Here is a 22,502-nt window from a genome sequence, read left to right on the forward strand (position 1 = left end):
AAATCTGTAGTAGCTCCATGGTCACCTTTTGAGCTAATGCCAAGCAGATCACCACCACCTTGCAGTAGTAGGTGACATAGTCAACCAAGGCCAAAATGAACATGGATCCCCTTGAACTGGGCTCCAGTGATCCCACCAAGTCTATCCTGACCTGTTCAAATGGCATGCTGATCAGTAGGGCCTTATTAGTAGGCTAGGGGGAAATCATCTAGCACTTGGGGCAGGATTCACAATAGTCCTTAATCTCCTAGTTTATCCCAGGACAAAAAACCTTGTCTTTTCTACCCCCAATGTCTCTCAAAGGGTATGCCACGTGCCAGTTTTGACACCTGGTGATGGTATTGTTTTGGAACCAGCAGTTCAGACCACAAGGCCCCAGTGACCTTGTCTTTGGTGACCCGTATAAGGGAGTCCCTCTGCAGCTTAAAATAGGAGTCCTGGACCACTAAACATTCACCTACTATGACCACATTGGCATACTCCCAACCAACCACACAGAGGGACATATAATGGATCCTCCCTTCAATCTCTAATGAAATCAATCTTCTCTAATTCACCCCCCGATGAATACCAGAGGACTTCTGACCCTCTGGTTCCTTAGGAGGGGGATTCAGATAACACTGTATCTTGAGCCCTTTTCCAGAGCATTTTTTCTGGCTGGTGAAGGCCTCCTACCTGACTTGTCACTATTCTTGGCATACCCAGAGTTGCAGTCCAAAAGGTTGTGGGTTTGAAATGGGAAATATTTCCCTAGGTCTAGTTCTGTGAGACTGGTTTCTACCTGGGCTTTAGCCATTCTTCAGGCCAACTGGATCAGCTTGGGCATTGAGCCCCAATCTCACCCCAACACTATGGGGTGGGCTAAATGGTAGGCCACTGCTGCTCTCACTTGCCCCTCCTGTCCCCTGATGGTCATATTCAAGTGTGCTATGGGGTATACTGCATATCGCCATGAATACACATGATGTATGCACATTTGCCTACAAAGACATCTGTCAGACTCACAAACTGCTCATGTACAAACTTTTATCCAGAGTCTGATAAATGGATATCCTTGATCTTTACAGGGAACACATATCCTCTCAGGCCTGGGCTCCTCCATCTTGCCCTCTGAGACCAAGGCATGGGAATATTCACAGTCCATCTAGGGGCAGTCTCAATATCTATGTCCTTTCTCCCTGCATTGGAAGCACGTCATCTGCCTCTCCCTTTCTCTACATGGGCTGTGGGGATGTGCCAAATGGCTTTCTTCTCCTGTCTGCCTGCTTAAAGGCTTGCCTGCCATCTGGGGCTTTCGGGGGGATGGAGGTAATGCCCCTACCAGAAGCATCCCTAGATCCCTAGCTGGTTTGCCATGGAGCCCCAGCTTCCTCAGGCCTGTAGCCTGCTAGCTTTCCTGGAATTCTTGGCAAACTGACTCCACCCCTATAAACTAACTCAACCCCCAATCTAACTTCTACTCTTCATGTGGCTTCTCCAGGTTGGCCACCCAGTGGCAAAACACCCGTCTCTGGGCTTGTCCTGGGAGGATGGTGCAGAATTGTTCTAATGCCACAAGTTCCATGGCCTCTGCAGCTGAGCAAGAGCCCAGATTAAGCCATCTGTACATAAGTCTTTAAGCTTCTCACCCATACCCTAGGGCCACACTTTTGGATCCCAAGCATCTGACCGAAACCAGTAGCAATAAGCCTCCTCTGTAAGTCCCAACCAGTCCAGTATAGCCACTTTGAGGGCCCTAAAATGCTGGGCTAATACTGCTTCAATGGTCCAGTAAGTGGCCTGTGCCTCCCCAATTAATAAGTGGGCCACCCTCATGGTCCGTGTATACTGGAGCCACTAATATGCCTCCACCACCCATTCAAAAGTAGTGAGAAAAGCTGCCAGATCATTTGCCAGTCCCATCTTCATGAGGACTCCTCCCTCTAACCTCAGGGAAACTGGTGTTTCTCCAAAACGAGTAGGGATCTGTCTAGCATCTAATTGCTGTTTAAGGAACTCCTGCTGCTCTCATTAAAATTGCTGTACTTGTTTCTCCTGCTCTCTGAAACTGTTATTGCTGGGTTTGGAGCTGGAAACAGCTCGTGCGATTGTTGCTGGAGCTCCTCCAGCCATTTTAACAGGGTTCTGTTCTTCCAGACTGGTACTGGGGTTCAAGTGCCTGCATTCTCTACCACATGTAGCATGTTGACATTTAGTTCTTTATTTTTCCTGTGGCAAGCTTACTCCCACATGAAAACCAATGTCCACATCAAAGTCTCTACTTAACAAACAACCAAACACTCAACAGCTACAGTCCTTCCTCGGACTCAGAGAGAGGACACTGTGGCTCAGCTCTGTGCTTCCTACTTGGTACCACCACTTTCCCTCTTTCCTCCAGCCTTGCTCCTGGGGAGCTTTTAACTTCCTTTGGGTCAGGCACTCATTGCTCTCAGGTGGCATGCCGCTGAGCAGGCAGGTTTTCATTTTTAAACCACCTATATCTGTGTTCCCGCTACTGAGCCATACACCCAATTACAAGGACATTAATGAAATGCTAAATGGTAAAAATAAGTGGTTTATAAAATGTTTATACCAGATGCAAAGCCAAGGCTGCAGTGCAAAAAAGACAATGAATGTGATAAGCTACAAAAGGAGTGTCTGCAGAGTACCTCTGATGTTCCTAGATAAGGTCAATTTCAAACTAACAGGTCCCACCTGCTCCCACTGGCACACACCAAACTCAGAAATGAGGCAGTAAAGCCATTCTGGGGGCACACTTCTCCAATACTATGGAGATTTCCCCATCTTCTTAATGCTTGCGACCAGTGGCAGGCAATACTCCCAAAGCAACCATTTCCAGGTTTGGCACATGCAAGCAGAAGCAGATGGGCAAGGTATGTTCAAGAGTATTGTAACCCAGTGAACACCAAACATGGTGTGGACACACCCATCATTTTCCTCAGCCTTCTACATGAGAAGGAAGTGAAACTGATATGGCGCATGGGTTCATTTACCTATCACATTTAACAAGGAGCTGGTTATCAACAATTCTGTCCTGGAATACAAGAATCTAAGTTTGGAGGAAAGCATATGATGAGATTTAGAGTGAGAATCCATAACTGAAAGAAAAGGGATAGCTGGTAGCTTTGGAATCAAAGGCATTATAACCAACCCAACAAAGATATACCCACATTACAAAGAAGTCTTGCCCTAGCATTTGCATGTTAAAAGGTCACCAACATGTTCAAACTTGGGAAGCCGTTCATGTAAAAAGTAACCATAAACCTAATATTATATAGACCATTATTAAAAAGCTACTGCCAGAGTCCCCAGGATACCTTCAGTTCACACTAGAGAAACAACAAGCCTAGAGTTTATACAAAAGGGAGAGAGATGTACCTATCTGGCTTCTAATCTAGAGCAGCCTTGAAAAATGAAAATATTCAGCTGAACAAAAATGATACTCTCAACCTGGTAGAAATACACAAAGACACAGAAAGTATCAACCAAGACAATTATCTACCATTTCCAAGGCAGAAACTGGAAAAAAAATCAAAGAACAATTATGTATGACAAAGATTTTCAAGTACTCATGTTAATTACTCTGACCAGATTGCCACTCAACAAGGAAAAAAGGCCCACTTGTCTCTCAAGAATAAAGGAATTATCAAGACAAGCTGAATGTATAAGATCATATTTAAGGACAACTGAATCATTGTACTGAGGTCATTGCAAACAGAATCTCTCTACAGCATATATATATACATACACACACACACACACACACACACACACACACACACACCATTCTAGAATTCTGTAACCAAAAACACCATGCACTGGCAAATCTTGACCAAGGATATCACAGATCAGGTAAAAAGAGGCAGTATGTGTGGAAAAAGAGAGGACAAGAAGAAACAAAAGAATGGAAATTCAAAATATCATCAACAGACAGAGCAAAATTGGAAAAGAGCTCATCTCCAAAAACCAATGTGCTCTAGCTACAGTCTATTCATTTTCATGGAAATCAGATTAACTGTCAATCACTACTGCAGTCATCAAAAATAAGGAAGCATATCAGAGAAGATGATATCCCCAACTGTATAATATTAGACTGTGGACCATGGTTATGTGTAGTGACTTTGTGAAGTTTACCCAGAAATATAAATTCAGTCATATTACATTACTACCAACTGGCAATTAAAATTGCGAAGCTATTAGTGAAGATGCAAAAAGCGTAAGTATAATAAATCATATCTAAATGGAAATATGCAACCACAGAAGGCATTAACTATAGCCTGGTACAATGACTGGCATCAAACTATACCACTACTTTGGTGACCAAAGTCCCACATTACTAAAATAAACAGGATTGAACAGATTTAAAAGGAGAGAGACACAGGAACAATTAGGACAACCAAGGCAAGAGAATTCCCATAATAACTGAAACACCCAGTCAGGACATTGTTCTTTCCTCAGGATAAACTGTGCACCTAAAAAAATGAGCTGATGTTAAGGAATACAGAATGTTAAATATGTCAGCATGGTAAGGTTTTCATGTTCAATTTTACTATTACAAATGTTGCAGAGGGATATTAAGATAGTTTCCCAAAAGAAAAAAAGTCCTTAGGGTATTATACTATTTTACATCTATTTGAATGCTTAGTAACTTAAGCTAGAAAGAGACATTGCCAAATGAAGCAAATGAACACTATCTCTGATTCAATTTGGCTGAATCTGAATCTGAAGATTCAATGCTGATTCGGAGAATCAGCGATTCGGACATAGACACAGTTTTAAATGTTTTTCTAAATACCTCAAGGTACCAGAATGGCTCGTGAATGCTGTGATGTTGGGGTGGATGGAGCATCCCACAGGAGTGTGGCGGGGCCCTCCACGTGCTTGGTGGTGAACCCAGAAGTGGACTGGAAGTACTTCTGGTCCACTTCTGGGTCCACTGGGGAGCACACTGGAGGCCACCCCCAGTGCCTTCCCAGCTCAGTGATTGGCCACAGGGGGACCCCAGGTGCTCCCCCCCGCCAGACCCAGGAGGTCCCAATCGCCAAGCCAGGAGGATGAGGGGGGCAGGGCAGGGAGCACGCTCCCTGGTGTACCCAGAAATGGACAGGAGGTGCTTCTGGTCCACTTCCAGGTCAGCTGAGGAGCCCCATGCACTTCTGTGGGACACCCTACACACTTCTGTGGGACACCCCATGCACCCCAGCATTCATGAGCCACCTGCTACCTAGATGTAGAAAAAACATTTAAAACTGTGTATATGTGTGAATCACCAAATCTTTCTGAATCTCTCTGAATCAATTTGAAGGGTTCTGATTTGATTTGGAGAGATTAAAGGGTCCTCTGATTCAATTCAGATTTGGAGATTTGGCCACCAAATTGACCCAGATCTCCACCGAATTGAATCAGGGACCAAAGCTTCACACAGCCCTAGTAAGTGGAGCTCAATGAGGGGCATGGGCATCCACACCAGGACATACCTGGGATTTCCCCACTTACAGAGACATGCTCCTGGAGATCCCGAGGCATGTCTCCATAAGTGGGAAACCTCAACTTCCCTGCTTATAGGGAAGCATCCTGAGATTCCACAGGGAAAGTTGGGGAAGTTGTCTGACACTGCCCCACCAGAGTTAATAGATGTTTGCTGCAATAAAGCAGAAGAATTTATCACTACCTTTTGTCATACCACTGATTTTCTTCACATGTGGCATGACAAAAGATAGAAATGTCTATTTGCTCACTATTTGTGCCACCATAAAAAAATTGTATGGTGGCACAAATGCAACATCAGGCAACATCTGTTTCTAACCTTACAAAACTTTCTGTAAATGCTCAATTACACTGATGTTACCCATCTGCCTCTTCAGCCCATTAAACCCCAATTTCTTATCTTCATTTGATCTGTCAGATGTAAAATTTATTTTGAAGTTCTTCAGTGCTAAAACAATATCTCACTGGGTGTATCTAGACATGCATTTACTCTGGCCCAAATTTACTCTAGTGTAAACTACTTCAGAGTAAGGGTTTCTGGGCAGGTGACTACACATGCAGAAATAAGGGAGAAAAATCACATGCAGTTCCCTGTAGCCCTACAATGGACACCTGCTGCCCCCTGGGTGCTAGCCCAGGGGCGGGAAGGGAGCCCAGGCAACTGCCTGCTGCCAGGGCAGAGACAATGCCTGGCATCAGGGAGCTCCTGGCTCCTGGGACAGGGCTTGGGAAGAGCTTGGGAAGGGGAGGGGGCAGGTTTCAGCCTCCTGCCCTGATCTACTGGTGGGACAGCAAGCAACTAGCTCACTGCTAACTGTCCACCACTGGACTGGGGCAGGGTCCTGGGACCTACCCCACCCCTGCAGCTCTTCCCAAGCCCCATGCCCCAATCACTCAATTGGGGCATGGGGGTGGGACCTGCCCCTGATTGGGACAAATCCTGGTCAGTTCCGGGCTGTGCAGGGAAGTCTGCATGTGCAGCCCAGAGCTGGCAGGGGACTATCCTAAGCAGAACAGTTTCCAGCCACCTCCAGGCCACACATGCTTCCCTGTGCAGGCTGGGGCTGTCTGGGAACTGTCCTGGTCAGGGCACATTCCAGCCAGCTCCAAGCAGGGCAGAGAACTGTCCCCACACAGGGAGCTCCCAGCCCCTGCTCAGTGACTGCAATTGCAATCACAGAGTGGGAGCTGGGAAGCTCATTCTCAGCCCCCACTCTGCAGTCATGGGCCTGGGGCTGGGAACAAGCTCCCAGCCTGTTCCCAGCCCTAGCTGTGTGATTGCAGAGCAGGGGCTGGGAACAATCTTCCTGAAATCAAGAAGCATGGGCTGGAAGCTCCCTGCTGTTGGGACAGAGGATCATTGTCCCCACCTGGGCATGCAGGGCAGGGGTTCAGGAGCTTGTTCCTGCCCCAGCTCCATAAGCATGGAGCTGGGGAGGTGGGGAGAAACAAGCTCCCCAGCCTATTCCCCCCACCAGCTTTGTGTTCCCAGAGGTGGGCAGGAAACAGGCTCTCTGCCTCCACCAGCAGGGAGCTCCCAGCACCAGTTCCATGGATACAGGGCTCGGGCTGGAAGACCCTTATCTCCCAGCCTGAGTTCTGTGATCATGGGGCTTGGGCTGGGAGGCCCTTATCTGCCCGAGGGCAGGGAGCTATCTCCTATACCCTAGAGGATGGCTGACCGGGAGCATATTTTGCTCCCAGTCAGGCATCTACATGAGCACTACAGCACTGTTACCAATCCAGAGTAAATTTGCCACTTGCATTTTCAGGTAGCAAATTTACTCAGGATTAGGGAGATTTACTCTGAATTCAACACGTGCATGTGTAGATAGACATGCTTACTTCAAAGTAAACTATGCTAATGCAAAGTTAAACATCCCATGTAGATGCACTCACTGTTTTACAATCATAAAGAAGTAGGGCTGGAAGGGACCACCAGAGGTCATCTAGTCCAAACCCCTTCCTAAGGCATGATCATCACTACCCAAACCATTCCATACAAACTATAATCTAACCTAGAAGAATTGTATTCATTCATTCATTCTTGGTCAAATGAAAAAAAGAGAGGTAGGATGAGGTATCATCTGCATACTGGTGATACCTGGCTCCAAATCTCCACACAACCTTGCCCAGTGGCCTCATATAAGAGAAAAATCAGGAGACTTTTTGGTTTCAGTGGGCACTACACAAGACACAATGTCACTGTTAGCATTGTACTATGGCAATGTAGTACTGGCAGACATAAACTGTGAAGCTGAAGCTACGTCACTGTAGCGACTCATTCCCTTGCTATAGCGTGTCACTGTAGCACTGTTGTGGCTAAAAATAACCACGCACAGCTGGCATGGCATAGTAATGGTTGTTACTGTGCCATTATTTAGTACTTCCTAAAGGAAATACTAAATGATGGCACAGTAACAACAGTGCTATAGACATGACCAGTGTGTGACAATTCTTCAATTCTGCAGCAATTCTGTTCTAGATCACCACAAGATCCATGAAAATGGAGAAGAGAAAAAAAGAAATTCTGCATCAGATCAGAGCTTCTCACCTGTGGTTGGGTGAATGTATTAAATGAGATACAGGACCTTGGACAAACTGTGGAGGAGCCATACAGTGTAGCTGAGTACATGCAACTGGACAGATCAAGAATGGAACCGTCTTCCCATATACCAAAGAAGAAAGCATTACCAAATAGATTTTCATAGATTAAAATGGAAAACAAGGATGCTGTTCTACTTCAAATCTAGTGGACAACAACATGTCAATTCCAATTGGCCAAACATATACCTCCATAAAGCTACATGTAGCAAGGCAAAGACATGTCATTGGAAGAACAAATTGGTTTTAGCTAGATAAAAACATAAAACTAAAGGAACTGGATAAAATATGGCAACAGCAAATACTACTTCAGATGATGACTATGTTAACAAAGAACCTGGTCCTTAAACTCTCTCAAATAGCACAAAACCAAACGCAAAGGTCAATAATCTCAAATGTAACAGTAATGTTTTCATTGACATCAAGCCCATAAAATCATGGAGATTCAGCAATTAATATCACTTGCTACCCAAGAAGTCTATGAAATAATGGGCAAAAGGAAAGGGAGACTCATAGTTCATTAACTGCAATCAGTTTGTAAGAAACTTAAGCAATCTTCATGAAGGAAGAGGATGGGGGAAGTTTAGCAAAAAAAAAGAGAGGCTTATTAAATTTAAAGCCTTTCCCAAAGGGAATACATCAAAATTGGGAAGAAAATAATCATAAACATATGGAAACCAGGCAATTTAAAACAGTCATGGAAGATCTAAGGCAAAGCATCTTTCCAGGCTCAGCAAACAAAAAATATGCAACAGAAGTAAACTACAAAAAAGTAAGCTTCCATATCAACCAAAGAAGAATGTTTCCTAAAGTCACTGGAATATCTGCAGGAATGGGCCCAGAGTTTCCTGACACAGAAAAGACCATCAAGTTGCGGAGAAAAGTCTGGGACAGTTCAATTAACCACAGTAACAATGCGGCACGAATTAAAGATGTAGAAGAAGATGAAGGAAAAAATAATGGAAATGGTCAAGAGAGTCCTTAAGAACACAAAGAACTGGAAAGCAACAGGACCAGTTGCCATCCATGTTTTTTTGGATCTTGGATCTGGAATAGATTTCAGGTCCTAAAATAACAAAAAAACACCTCTTTTTCTCATCACTTCAAGTTAAGGGAAACACAGACCTTCTGATAGCTCTCAGAATAAAGGCAAATTTCATTCATGCTGAACAACTTAAAATCTTCATCAGAAATTAACCAATTTAGCATAAATACGTCTTTTAAAATGTTAGCATTCTAGAAGTCTGGGCTTGGTGTTTTGCCAACTTCTAAAAATGTGACTCCTTAATCATCTGTTTAGGTTCGATGGCAGAGGCCTTTTATGCATTTCACTGCCTCTCCTATGGATGGTATTTTCCAATCCACTACCTACCACTTTGCAAAGTAAGAATCTACAGTGTACCTTTAAGTATTTTCAATCACACACAGAACTTAAATACATTCTATTTTTGTTATGGTGCTTATATTGATATTTTAATACGCTGCCTACTCAGGGCCAGGTCTCCCTCAGCCCACACCTGTTTCCAGGGCAGTCCACCTAAATTTTTCCTGCCATGATTTGCATAAATTATTGATGTAAAATGTGGGAGGCTGCCCATTTTTATGTCCGATCCCTAGGGCAATACACTTGACTCCGACCTTCCCTTATTGTGTTCCATGCCTCACAGATGGCATCCATTATTTATTACTGTGCCTCACACCATGACCGGTGTTCCAGCATCTCACTTGGGACTTTCACTCCCCATTGGAGCATAAGGTCACTGTGCTCTCACACTGACAGCTCTTAACACTAATACAAACATGGCCTTATGCTCCAACTGCAACCTTAGGAGTCCATAGACTTACCTGGGCCTGGTTGCCCCCCTCCTGGGACTTCTTCCTTAAGTCAATTTCTCATGGGGGGTTGGCCCATGTACTGCACTTCAGGTCATTCTCACTCCCCCTATGCAGCACACCCCCAGTGCAGCACTTCAGGTCCTCCCAGTTAGATGCTACTCTACATCAGACACGCACACCACTTCACATCATCCTCGTGCCCCCTACTCTATGTGAGCCACTCTCTACTTTAACCACTATGCCTCCTCACTGGGGCCACCGGGGTCTTACCCCCTATGGGCTCAGGTGTCTGGAGACACACCTGACCTTCTCTTCTCTACCAGTGTCTTGTACCCCATGGGGCCCAGGTGTCCAGAGATGTGCCTGGGCCTCACTCTTCTCTACGGGGGTCTTGCACCCCATGGGGCTCAAGTGTCTGGAGATGTACCTGGCCAACCTGGTAACCCACGAGGGCATGGGGGCTGAGCTTATTAAGGTGCCCCTACTCACCTTTCGCTGGGGAGGCAACTGCCCTGGCATTTCTAGGGAACTACCCCACCATGGGCAGTCCCACCAAGCCATCCTTCTCCATCAGGATGCAGCTTTCAGTCATACCCAGGAGCAGGATCCTCCTTCCAACCCCATAGGTCCTTCCCTTGCCTACAGAGTGTTCTGAGCTGCAACTCAGCCAGGTGTTTTTCTTTGGCTGCTTGCACCAAACTGCTGCCACAGCTCTGAGAGCCTGGATCTAAAATGGAGGCTGCTTACCTCCTCTTTCAATCCCAGGGCCCTCCTGCAGTCAAGTGCCTGCCTCATTAGGGCTAGCTGGCTGCCCTGCTAACTGCTGTATAGCCCCTTAAAGTGGCAAGCCCTGCAAGTGCTCTACCACAGATATATACTCGCATTATCTCTTTGTTCCCTGATTATATATTAAGCCTCTATTTTTTGGAAGTGGATTATTCCTATTACGTCTTTGCTAAGTTGCATCATATTGAAGTAATGTTTTAGGCCATGGATAGGATGTCATTTTAACTGGTACAAAATTCTAGGTCACTCGAATCTGGGGAAGGCTGAGAGAGCAATAGCAGCCTGACTCCTTCCAAGCACAGGAAGAGATCCCCCAGTCTGGGAAGGGTGTGTGGGAAGCTGCAGCTGCTGGACTCCTCCCATGCTTGGGAGAAGTCCAGCTGCTGCTGCTTTCTAAGTCTTCCCCAGACTGGGAAAGCTCATGGGGGCAGTGGCAACTCAACTCTTTGCCTGGGAAAAAAAGGAGTTAGGCTGCAGGGAAATACTCTCTCACCTTTCCCTAACCAGAATCCTCCCAGTTTGGAAAAGGCATAGAGGAAGCTGCTGCTGACTCCTCCCATTCATGGAGGTGTCAAGCATACAGGCATTTATTCTAGTAATGTTTTGTCCCATGGAAGATTTTCCAGGTGGCCATCTAAAATATCCTTCTCCCAGATGGGGTAAGTCTCTTCCAGAAGAAACATCAGTATCCAGCTGTTTTTACTAGGAGAGAAACAATTCTCCAGGTAGAAAAATTACAACTGCATGTGGTCTTAGTCTGTGGCTTGCATTTGCCCCAGGAAAATATCTCAGCATCTTAAACCACTGTACATTACTTGGAAATCCAAATCCTGAAATATGGCCTTTGTAGGGGACAATGCACCCACTGATGCTCCACATGGAAGAGAGGTCTAGGCAAAAGATCAGATGGCAAGATCAGACTGTAACATTCTGTATTCTACTGCATTCTCCACAGTTGAATATGTTATCATCTTCTTTCTTACTTTCATGTTAAGATTAAGGAACAAGTCAGACAAATCAGACAATAATTATATACTATGCAATTTGGGACAGGCTGTATTCATTTTGCATTACAGTGTCTCAAAGAATTAAAAAGTCTAAATTATAATCTAATATCAGTATGCAAAGAACAAAACTAAATTTAAAACAGCGACAGCAGAATTTTCGGTTTCTGAAAATAATATTACAAAATTGATGTAAATTAAATATCTAATCACTGGCTGTATGCTAGTGCACACACTAAAGAACCTTATTTATAATCAAAGGGACAAGGGAACTACTGAATAGTTTTTAAAGTCTGTCTGGGTTTGTAAGATGCTAACAATCAACAATAAATTTTCTAATCTGATAGCTCATTGACATTTTATTGAAACATCAAATAATTTGTTGCTATGACTTGGTACCAGTTTGTTAACAAATAAGCAATTGCAACTATATATGTATTCCTTACTTTAATCACAGCTGCCTTCAATTGGAACCAAATTTAGAAGCTATGATATAAAGTTTTCCTACGGACATCAGCAATTAATATGAATTTATGGAAACTAGAAAAGGGTGCATAGGATGATGAGCATGAACAGTACAATACCTAGCAAGTTCTTAAAATATGAACAATAAAGATTTCAATGCCACTGCCTTTAAATTATTTTAATGTCATTTTCCTTTCCATTTTCTCAAAATGGAAATGCCCTATAACATATGAAATAGGTTAGGGTTACTCATATAATTCAAAAGACAAATGAGCAGAGTTAACACACTTGCATCCCTTTTGTGTCTGTTAAGTAACATGAGATAAAAATAGATCAAGTCAGAGAGTGCTGCTGAGTGTTTTGTGGATTTTTCATGCCTTTTGCGTTACTGTTCTTTTTCTGTTTGGCTTTAATGGTTCAAAATGTAATTTTTCATAACTGCTTTAAGCAGCATTCAGCAGGAATTTGATCCATTCAACTCTAACTGCTCAACAGCTTTTAAAAATAAATAAATGGAATATGTATTGGAAAATACATTGGAGAGTGTTTAATTTAAATACTTGAAGCTGAAGAACAAACAATAATGACCTCAATCATTCTGATCTAATTAAATAAAACAGGTTAGGAAAGCATTTTTATAATGAAACCGCTGTTTCCTGAGTCCATTTACTTTACAAAATGCATGTTTCATCTTAAGCAATGTGTTTACTGACACAATTCTAATAACAACAATAGACTCTTCTTACAGATGAAGTGTTATATTTAAAAGCAATTGCATACTATGAAATAATATATATTTTAAAGATAAACTTAATACATCAGAAGACTTTCAGTATTCACAAAAAATACTAAATTACCAAAAAAAAATCTGTGTGAAAGCCCCCACAAACCATCACATACACACATCTCTGCATAATTATAGAGGAATACAGGAACTCTGACTTGAAGCCTAGCAACAGTATCCAAGTATTAGTTTGTCTGCTAATCAACTACCAAAAACTCACACACCAGCTCAATGTGTTTTAGATATAAAAAACCCCCAAAAACCCACTCTTGCTTCTATCTTCAGAACTGCCGAAGAACAAGATGTATGGTATAAAACAAACCTTGTTCACTTGAAGAACAACCCATTTCATTTAATCCATCTGAAAATTCATCTCATCACAAAGAACCAAGGCAAAAAAGAGAGATTTAAAAATAGATTATCAAAATCCAAGGATTAGCATCTTGCGACACATTTAGTATCTGCATAACTATATCTAATGAGAGTTTTAGGATTCCTATATATATTATTGTTGGGTTTTTGTACCTACATCCTATATAAGCCATAGTAAATGCTGAATAGCAAATGCTTTCTAAACCTCCTGTGCTCATTTACTCTCAGACAGCTGTAGGCTGGATGAAAACAATCAGGGATTAACATTTCTATTCATCACATCTTTTAATCTATTACTTACCATTAGTTTGCAATAACTAACTGAATGAATGAATAAATAAATAAATAAAGTGGTACAAAAATAATCCTTGGTGTTAGTCTTTAAAAATATGTAACTCCTAGGCAGTTCATTAGGAGTACATTTGTATGACAGCTGTAACATTTCTTTCAAAATAGAAAAAGAGATAGAACTGCACAGACACAGAACTGAAAAATTTCTTCATTCTGAGGATTTTCAAAATGCCTAATAAATAAAGTGCTTGGATATGTTCATTATTTCCTAAAAAAAAAAAAATCATTTGTGGGCATCTTGGATTAGAATAACTCAGGTAAATTACTGTCATGTGATTTTTCCAAAATAAGTCTTTAAGCACATTCATTTTTCTTGCCTTCAAATATTATTCTAAACTTTTTTCAAAACAGGATTACTTCAAAAGAATAAATGACATCATAATTTTCATTCATCTTTTCAACATCTGCCAAGTGTACAAAAAATTATCTGATTATCTGCTGAACCTAGTTTAAAAAATAAATACAAGGAAATGTGATTATTACTTCTACTCCCTCAGTGTTATCCTTTTCCCCCTTGCCTCTGAAACCTTTATCACTTAGAAACGATTTGCTCTTCCAAAATGGCACCACTTTTTGTTAGATTTGAGACTACTGTGAACATCCTTTCCTAGTATTACCGTCTTATGGTAGGAGAATTATGTTTAAAGTTCTTTATTAGTAGCACCAAACTAAAAACTGGTAGCATCAAACCAAACAAGAATTTGAGTAATCTGTGCTTTGGTATATAACAATGTCCATGCAGTGACTCCCACAAACTGGTCATCAAGTTAGAGCAGTGGTCCCCTCTCCCCCTCCCCCACCCAGCAGGTAAGTCTGTGGGGAGGGAAGGGCGCGGAGTGGGGGGGCAGAGGAAGAAAAAACTATTTGCGGGCACAACTCTTCAGGAGGTAAGTCCCACCCAGCTGCGCTCCACTCAACTTACCCCTGCTCCTGCCTCTGCAGCACTGTCCCTCACCCCTTCCCTCCCCCACGGACTGACCTGCTGGGCTGAGGTGCGTGCATGTCTGCAGGCAGGCACTCAGCCACCCACCCCGGCCTCAGATTGACTCCAAGATCTACCACAAGAGACTCCAAGATCAATCAGGGGATCGAGATCCACCGGTTGGTGACCACTGACTTAGAGAACATATTAAGATGCAGAGTTGATTAAGGTTAAGACAGGTGATAAGAGTAGTAACATCATCAATGAGGCACGCATGTCAGAGTGCTCAAAAGGAAAATCTTTAATTATTTCTTTTTCTTTTATTCTACACAACTTTTTTTCAAGAGCAAAGTCTACGAACAGAAAAATGTAATAGTAAATAAACCTCTATGTGCTATGAATTACATTACTTAAACCTACTTACTGAACTGTGTCACCACAAGAATAAATTAAAACACTTAAATTATCCCTACTGAATGTTTTCATTTTAACTCCTTCACAAAGTTATAAAACCATAAAATATCCTTTGTAAACATAAACAGGAATAGGATATGATGCATATTAAAGAGACCCAACTGATTAATTTCCAACTGCTGACTGAACTTTAACCGGCCAAGACAGGTTGTAAATGCAGAAAAAAAAACTAAACTATTCATAGAAAGGAACTGTTTTCCATATTTGACCATATTAAATATAGGATTAGCTACAGAATCACCATGTTATTCTTCTTTATGCAAAACTCTCCTATTTTGACCACACATCTTGTTGGGAACAGTAGATCATGAATGACAACATGAGTTTGAAACTTACACTTCCCTAGTTAGATGTTCAAAAACAACCAAGAAGTGCATAAGGAAAAGGAATAACAAATTAGTTCTCTCCTAGTCCTGGGCTGGACATGAGCTAACTTAAACCCTGTGTAAATGAGACTTCGTCTATTCATAGATTTATACTGGTACATCAAGCTTATGCAAATGACTCCATAGACACTCTTATTTCAATGAGATTTTTTTTAGCTTATTTTAACATTTTCCTGATCAGTCTACCTTTTTGCATCAGTTTAAATTGGCTTAAAATCACATTTTAAACTGCTGCACCTCTATATGCAATCAAGCTTTGGATTGGCCTTATGGGCCCCACGGGGCTGTAATAATCAGAGGAATATTACAGCCGTTCCCCCTTCAGTTCTTTTCCTGTCTTCAGTGACAGGACATGACATGTGGCCATATGTGCTAGGCAGGTTCAACACAAAGATCTCCCTGCATTGAGGTGAACCCACTATGGACTGGCTATGCTAGTTCCGGCATGGTGTGGGGCTTGTAGCAGAGTGCAAACGCAACTTGAAAGAAAGAGAGAACGTGACCCCTTCTGTCTCTTAGCATGTGTCCCCCAAACTGCCTCAGTCACGTTCATAACAGTTGTGGTATTTATATCCAGTATTCTTTGAAAAAGGAATACTCTTTGAAAATCATTCAACCTTTTCCCTCTTGCTTCCAGTTTTACAACATAGAATATATTTTTAAAACAATTCTCGGTATCAGAAATCATACTGTGCATAAATCTGGACTCCTAATTTAGATTTAAATATTCCTAAACTATGCTTTTGAGAACTTTTCATTCTCACAATTTTGTCAGTATTTTACTTACCAATATCTGCTTCCTTGTGATTCTTGATATATTCAGCCAGCTCAAAGTTTCCTGCTATTATAGCCACCTAAATGACGATAGAATAATTCAAATTAATGTGTTATATTAAGTCATGAACCAGACAAATGTAGATATATAGTATAGAGAGAGGTATCTCTAAGATAGAGATCCTGGTGTTCATGAAATATGTTCATTGTTTACATAGCTAGGATAAGCGGTGTTTATTTTGAATCTTTGACCTTCTTATGCATAGTACCCATCTGCCTCCCAGTGCTGCAGTGAGGAGCTTAGAACTCTACAATATAAAGCTTTGAGGAACACTGACCCTTAGGGCAGAAACGTACATAACATCTGAAATGTTTTGAAGTACAGTGGGATTGGAAATGTTTCAGGAAGTAACATTATGAGCCATGGAACTCCGTTTACAACTGCAGTCATGCCCCCGCAGCTGGAGGTCTTCAAAATCACTGCAGCTGCTGGCGGCTGTGTGCTCTTCAGCCAGGTTACACTACAGGGAGTGTAGTTTTGCTGCCCCCTCCTCTCTCTCCCAGCAAGGCAAGAGGAGTTAAATGAACTGACAGAGCCACTCCGCAACCCCTATCCCCATTCTTGCTCCTCTCCCTGACTCAGAGAAGAGAGCAGGGAGCAGAGCCAATATCAGTGTGTGCTCTCCTGCAATTCACCTCTGCTTTCCCTGAGCATCTCTTCCCTCACAGAACTGGGAAACCAGAGACCCTCCACTCCATCCCCTCCCCTATCTACAGGAGTGTGGAGTCATGAGGGTCTCATCATGGCAGCATCAGAATCTGAGAGAACTGGGGTCTTTGTGGAGGATCCCAGGAACATCCTGAGTGCCAGGATGCTGTCAGTGTGAGACAAAGTCTGAAATTTGGTCTTTGTGTGAACAATTACTTTTTTAAGTAACAAAAAAAGAAGAAGAAGAAGTAGTGAGATGCAGAAATGTCTTTAAAAGCCTACATTTAATTCATTCAGACTAACCAAAATATACCCTGGATTGTTTATACAAAACAAAAAGCCTAAACTACTATAAATTAATAATTCAGGGGGCGCACGAGATGCTTTACTGTGCACTGCTGTTGCTGTTTGCCTACCATCAATCCTTCTGTATCATGGTGCATGCATGAGAGGTCACCCAGACCTTTGGTACATATGTCTAGGCAGAAGTTTTGGAGAAATGGAGGCATTCCCCCTTTAGGCCACTGAGACAGAATCCAAAGGCCGGACTTTTCGCATCCAGACTAGCAAGCGTCTGCCTGTTGTGGCATCTCAAGACAGTTTAAGGTGCCACAGGAGGCACGCTAGGAATGAGAAAATGTTCATTGTGCTGCATATTTGCAGTGTGGACTCTAAATCTGGTACTGGAAAATCCTAGTATCAAAAAAAACCCGCAGAAAAAAAGCAGCACAGGGCATGGTCTACGAGCATGCCCTGAAGCAACTGGAGGTTGGGTCCTCCAGAGAGATGCTCTGGCACCTGGCCAGAGCATCTCTATAGCTGCCTCAGCATGCTGCCTCCAAATCCTGGAGCAAACAGGAGTGGGGCAAGGCTGGCAGAAGTGGCTCAGACCCAGATGCTTTACCTAGGAAGCAGGGACACGGAGGCAGGAAGGGACTGTGTGGTTGCAGGGGTATGGGGGGGTGGAGGGATGGGGGAAGTTGTGGGGGGTATTATGGGGTTTGTAGGGGGGATTGTGGGGGTGGGGTTTGTAGCGTGGCCACCAAACGCCTGCTCACCACCCACCCCTGCGGCACTCAGTACCGGGGTCTGGCAGCAGCAGCTAGCTGGGCTACTGGGGCTTTCATAACCTGCTGCAGACACAGCCCCACAGCAGCATAAAGCCACCTGACCTGGAGTCTGCACATGGTGAGCGGAGCTGGCTCAGCCCTCCCCACTTTGAACAAAACCAGGACAGCTCCTGCCACCACCTGTGGCTGTTTTTCAAAGGTGCGCACACATATCACCCCCACCCCCACACACCCACCCATGAGCCCCACATCTTCCCTATACCCACATTTCCCATGCACCCACGCATGAACCTCCCCCACACACACAAGAACCCCATATCCACCCTCCTACACCCCTTCCTCAGTCCCTCCTGCAAACCCCACATCCTCCCCACATCTCACACCTTGCATGCCCATTTGCCAGGCAACTGTCCCCACATCCTGATTAGTAAAGGGAACAGGGAGAGCTCTGATTTTTCTATGATAAAAAAGCCAAAAGCCAACACCAAAGCATATAGATATTTAGAATTTATTTTATTATGACGACAGAGAAACACTGGTAGGTTTACAAATTGCTTTAAATATATCAGTAAAACATTGCCCAACTGATCAACCTCCCTCTCTCTTATTCTCTCTAGTGGCATTTCATTTTAATCATACAAGAACATGGATTTTTGTGTATTTTAAAGACTGAATTTGAGATTTTTTTAATAAGAGAATGTGCAATTTGTTAACACGGAACACCAGGATTCCTGCTAGTGAGTCAAGTGGTGGGACCCAGCCAGAGGATCCTGACCAGGGCCAGCACCAAGGACTTAGCTGGAGGGCAAACAAGGTGGATGACCTCCTGGTCATTTGGGGCCAGGAGAACATACTTAGTTCAAAGTGGGCCACCACAATGAACACAGTTGCCAGGCAACAGCTGCACAGATGACAGGGAGGGGACATACATGGCAGCAGTGCTGCACAAAGGCCAACTGCAGCCCTGGCTCACTGGCAGCCTATGGATCTGCTGCAATGCCCATACTACAGCCCATGTGGCCATGCAATCCCTGTACAGGTCTGACAGGCATGCAGACATGGGGCCGCAGGTCCTAGTGGGTGGATGCTGTTGCAGGTGGCATGTGCCCAGGCCCCCAGGGATCCCCATACTGTTCCAAGGAAACCCTCAACTGGGGCTCTGGGACTGGTCAAGCCTCTTCCATTCCCTTCCCTTCCAAGCCGGCAAGGATGTCAGCGGGGCTGCAAGCCCAGGTCTGGTGGCCTCTCCACAGCACTCCCCCATTCCCCACCTCCATCTCTCTTTCTCTCTCACACACACCCCTGCTGCCACTCCCGGCCCATTATATGCACCCACAGACCCCACTGCCACCTCAATCCCCCCCCTACAACTTCCACCTCTACCCCCAGCCCACCATACCCCTCAAATGGTTCCTGGGACCAGAAGCCCCCCCAGACCACATGTTTCAGCACTACTGTGGGTACAGGGAAGGGTTGCAGTGTGGCATGTGCCCCTGCAGCCATGGCTCTTGTCAGCAAGTTCCACCCGATCTGGTGGCTGGGCATCAAGGTGTGAGATTTGGGGGGGAGGGGGATGTCCAGTTTAGCGCAGGGGTGGGGAAGGGGTGTGGGGTTTGTGGAGGGGCGTATGTTTGGGGTTTGTGGCTGAATGTAGTGTGTGTGGGGGGCTGATAGTGGGGTTCATGGGTGTGGGCTTTGTTGGTATGTGGGTGGGGGTGGGGTGTTTGTGATGGTGGTTTGTGGGTGTAGGGCTACTGGGGGGGTGAGGGTTGTGGATGGATTGTGGGGGGTTCATGGGGAGAGTTTTGGGGGGCATTGCATGCTCCCCACCCCCCCACAGCACACAGCCCCCACTGCTGGCAGCAACAGCAGGAGCCAGCAGCAGGCCCTTCAGGTACTCATGACCCACTGCAGGCAGAGCCCCCCAATAGTGCATGGCACCACCTGAGACTTGAGGGCTACACATGGTGCACTGAGTCAGCCCAGTCTGCTGGCATGGGCTTCAAGCAGGACCAGGCCAGCTCCTGCTGCCACCCAGGGCTGCCAGCACTGCAGGCAGGAGCCATGCACCATTGGGGCAGGCCAGCTCCTGCCTCCAAGTGGCAGGCACAAGGAGGCAGGAAAAGAGGAGCCATGAAACAGAGTAAGCAGCAATGATTTCATAGATTTCATAGATTTTTAGGGTTGGAAGGGACCTTAGTAGATGAAGTCTGACCCCCTGCCCTAGGCAGGAAAGAGCTCTGGAGTCAGATGACCCCAGCCAGGTGCTTGTCTAGTCTCCTCTTAATGACCTCTAAGGTAAAGGAGAGCACCACCTCCCTTGGAAGTCTGTTCCAGATTTTGACAACCCTCACTGTAAAGAAATTTTTCCTAATGTCTAATCTAAATCTGCTCTCCATCAATTTATGGCCATTGTTCCTAGTAACCCAAGGGCACCCAGGTAAACACAGTAACCCCTATTTCTTGCTATCCCCCCTTCCCCACCCACCCCAATTAATTTGTAGATGGCTACAAGATCCCCTCTCCCCCTTCTTTTGCGGAGGCTGAAGAGATTCAGGTCCTTCAATCTCTCCTCATAGGATCTAACCTGTAAGCCTATGACAATACAAATAGCCCTCCTCTGAACCCTCTCAAGGTTATCCACATTTCTCTTGAAGTGTGGTGCCCAGAACTGGATGCAGTACTCTAGCTGTGGGCTTACCACGGTCACATAGAAGGAAGGAATCACTTCCCTAGACCTGCTCATGATATACCTTCTAATGCATGAAAGAGTGCGGTTGGCCTTACTTATAACATTGCTGACTCATGTTCATTTTGGAGTCAGCTATGACTTTGAGATCCCTTTCTGCCACTGTGCTGCTTAGAAAGTCACCTCCCAGCCTGTAGGTATGTTGATGATTCCTTCTCCCTAGATGTAGCACTTTACACTTACCCTTGTTAAACTGCATCCTATTCTGTTCTGCCCACATTCCCAATCTGTCCAAATCCACCTGAATCCACTCCCTGCCCTCCCTCACGCTTGCTTTGTCCCATACTTTGGCATCGTTCAAATTCGGACAGAGTGCTCTCCACGCCGTCATCCAAGTCACCGATGAAGATAGTGAACAGCACTGGTCAACAATATATGAAGGGTGCAGTGAGGTAGGCAGTGGAGGTAGCGGGGTCAGAAGTGGCATGGGACAGGCAGAGAAGAGCATGGAGTCAGATGGTAGAAGTGGTGGGGGAGCAGGGTTGTGTCTGTGGCGCTGAGTTTGAGCCCAGCTTGGGACCAAGAGACGCAGCACCCACCTGCCCTACCACTGTACTCAAACAAAGGGCCTTTTTCCCCTCATATTGAATGGAGAAAAAAACCTCATTTTGGATTGGAGTAAATACAGTATACTGAATCAGTTTGGTACATAAGTTCCCATCTTTGTTGTTATACTTTAATGTAAGTACTACAAAAGAGGGGAGTACTTCTCAGCTCTATCATAACCTTTATGGACTCTACAGATTTCTATAATAAACTTAATTTGGGAGAAACTGGGTTCATGAACATGGTTAGGGTTGGAGTAAGAAATGCTCTTCTTGATCTGGTGCTCACAAACAGGGAAGAATTGATGGGGAATGCAGAAGTGGATGGCAAATTGGGCAGTATTGACAATGAGATGATTGAGTTAAAGATCCTGAGAAAAAGAAGGAGAGCATCAGAGTAAGGAGCCAGGACTTCAGAAAAGCAGATTTCAACTCACTCAGGGAACTGATGGGCAGCATACCCTGGGAGACCACTCTGAGGGGAAAGGAGTCCAGAACAGCTGGTTGCATTTTAAAAAAACCTAAGCGCATAGGAATGAACCATTCCAATGAGCAGGAAGACTAATAAGTACAGCCGAAAATCAGCTTGGGTTAGCAGGGAATTCTTCAATGAGCTAAAACACAAAAAGGAAGCTTACAAGAAATTGGAACTTGGACAAACAACTAGGGAAGAGTACAAGAGTATTGCTTGAGTATACAGGGATGACATCAGGAAGCCCAAAACTCAACTGGAGCTGCAGCGAGCAAGGTGCATACAGGGTAACAAGAACAGTACAAGCATGTCACCAACAAGAGGAAGATCAGGGAAAGTGTGGATCCCTTACAGAATGGGGGAGGGCAACCTTGTAACAGATGGCTCGATGTCTAGTTGGCAGCCCATATCAAGTGGAGTGCCCCACAGGTCAGTCCTGGGGCCAGTTTTGTTCACTATCCTAAACAATCTAAGAGGTTGGATGGATTGCACCTTCAGAAAGTTTGCACATGATACCAAGCTGGGGAGAGTAGTAGATATGCTGGAGGGTAGGGCTAGGATTCAGACATACCTAGACACACTGGAGGATTGGACCAAAAGAGATCCCATGCAATTCAATAAAGACAAGTGCAAAGTCCTGCATTTATGACAGATCAATACTATGCATTGGTACAGACTGGGGACTGACTGGTTAAGCAGCAGCTCTGCAGAA

At 44.3% G+C, this 22,502-nt stretch overlaps 1 protein-coding gene across 3 annotated transcripts in view; it reads right to left on the reverse strand.

The window, feature by feature from the left end:
* Positions 1-22,502, reverse strand: part of SHANK2 (SH3 and multiple ankyrin repeat domains 2) — a 736,911-nt gene that overhangs the window by 481,024 nt on the left and 233,385 nt on the right. For all 3 annotated transcript variants that reach the window (XM_090032909.1, XM_090032907.1, XM_090032908.1), the window contains exon 11: positions 16,259-16,325. In XM_090032909.1, the coding sequence (XP_089889035.1) occupies positions 16,259-16,325 (67 nt within the window). The remainder of the gene's footprint in view (positions 1-16,258; positions 16,326-22,502) is intronic.

This window comes from Crocodylus siamensis, chromosome 2, assembly GCF_052110815.1.
Source record: "Crocodylus siamensis isolate JL-2025a chromosome 2, ASM5211081v1, whole genome shotgun sequence".
NCBI lineage: Eukaryota > Metazoa > Chordata > Crocodylia > Crocodylidae > Crocodylus > Crocodylus siamensis.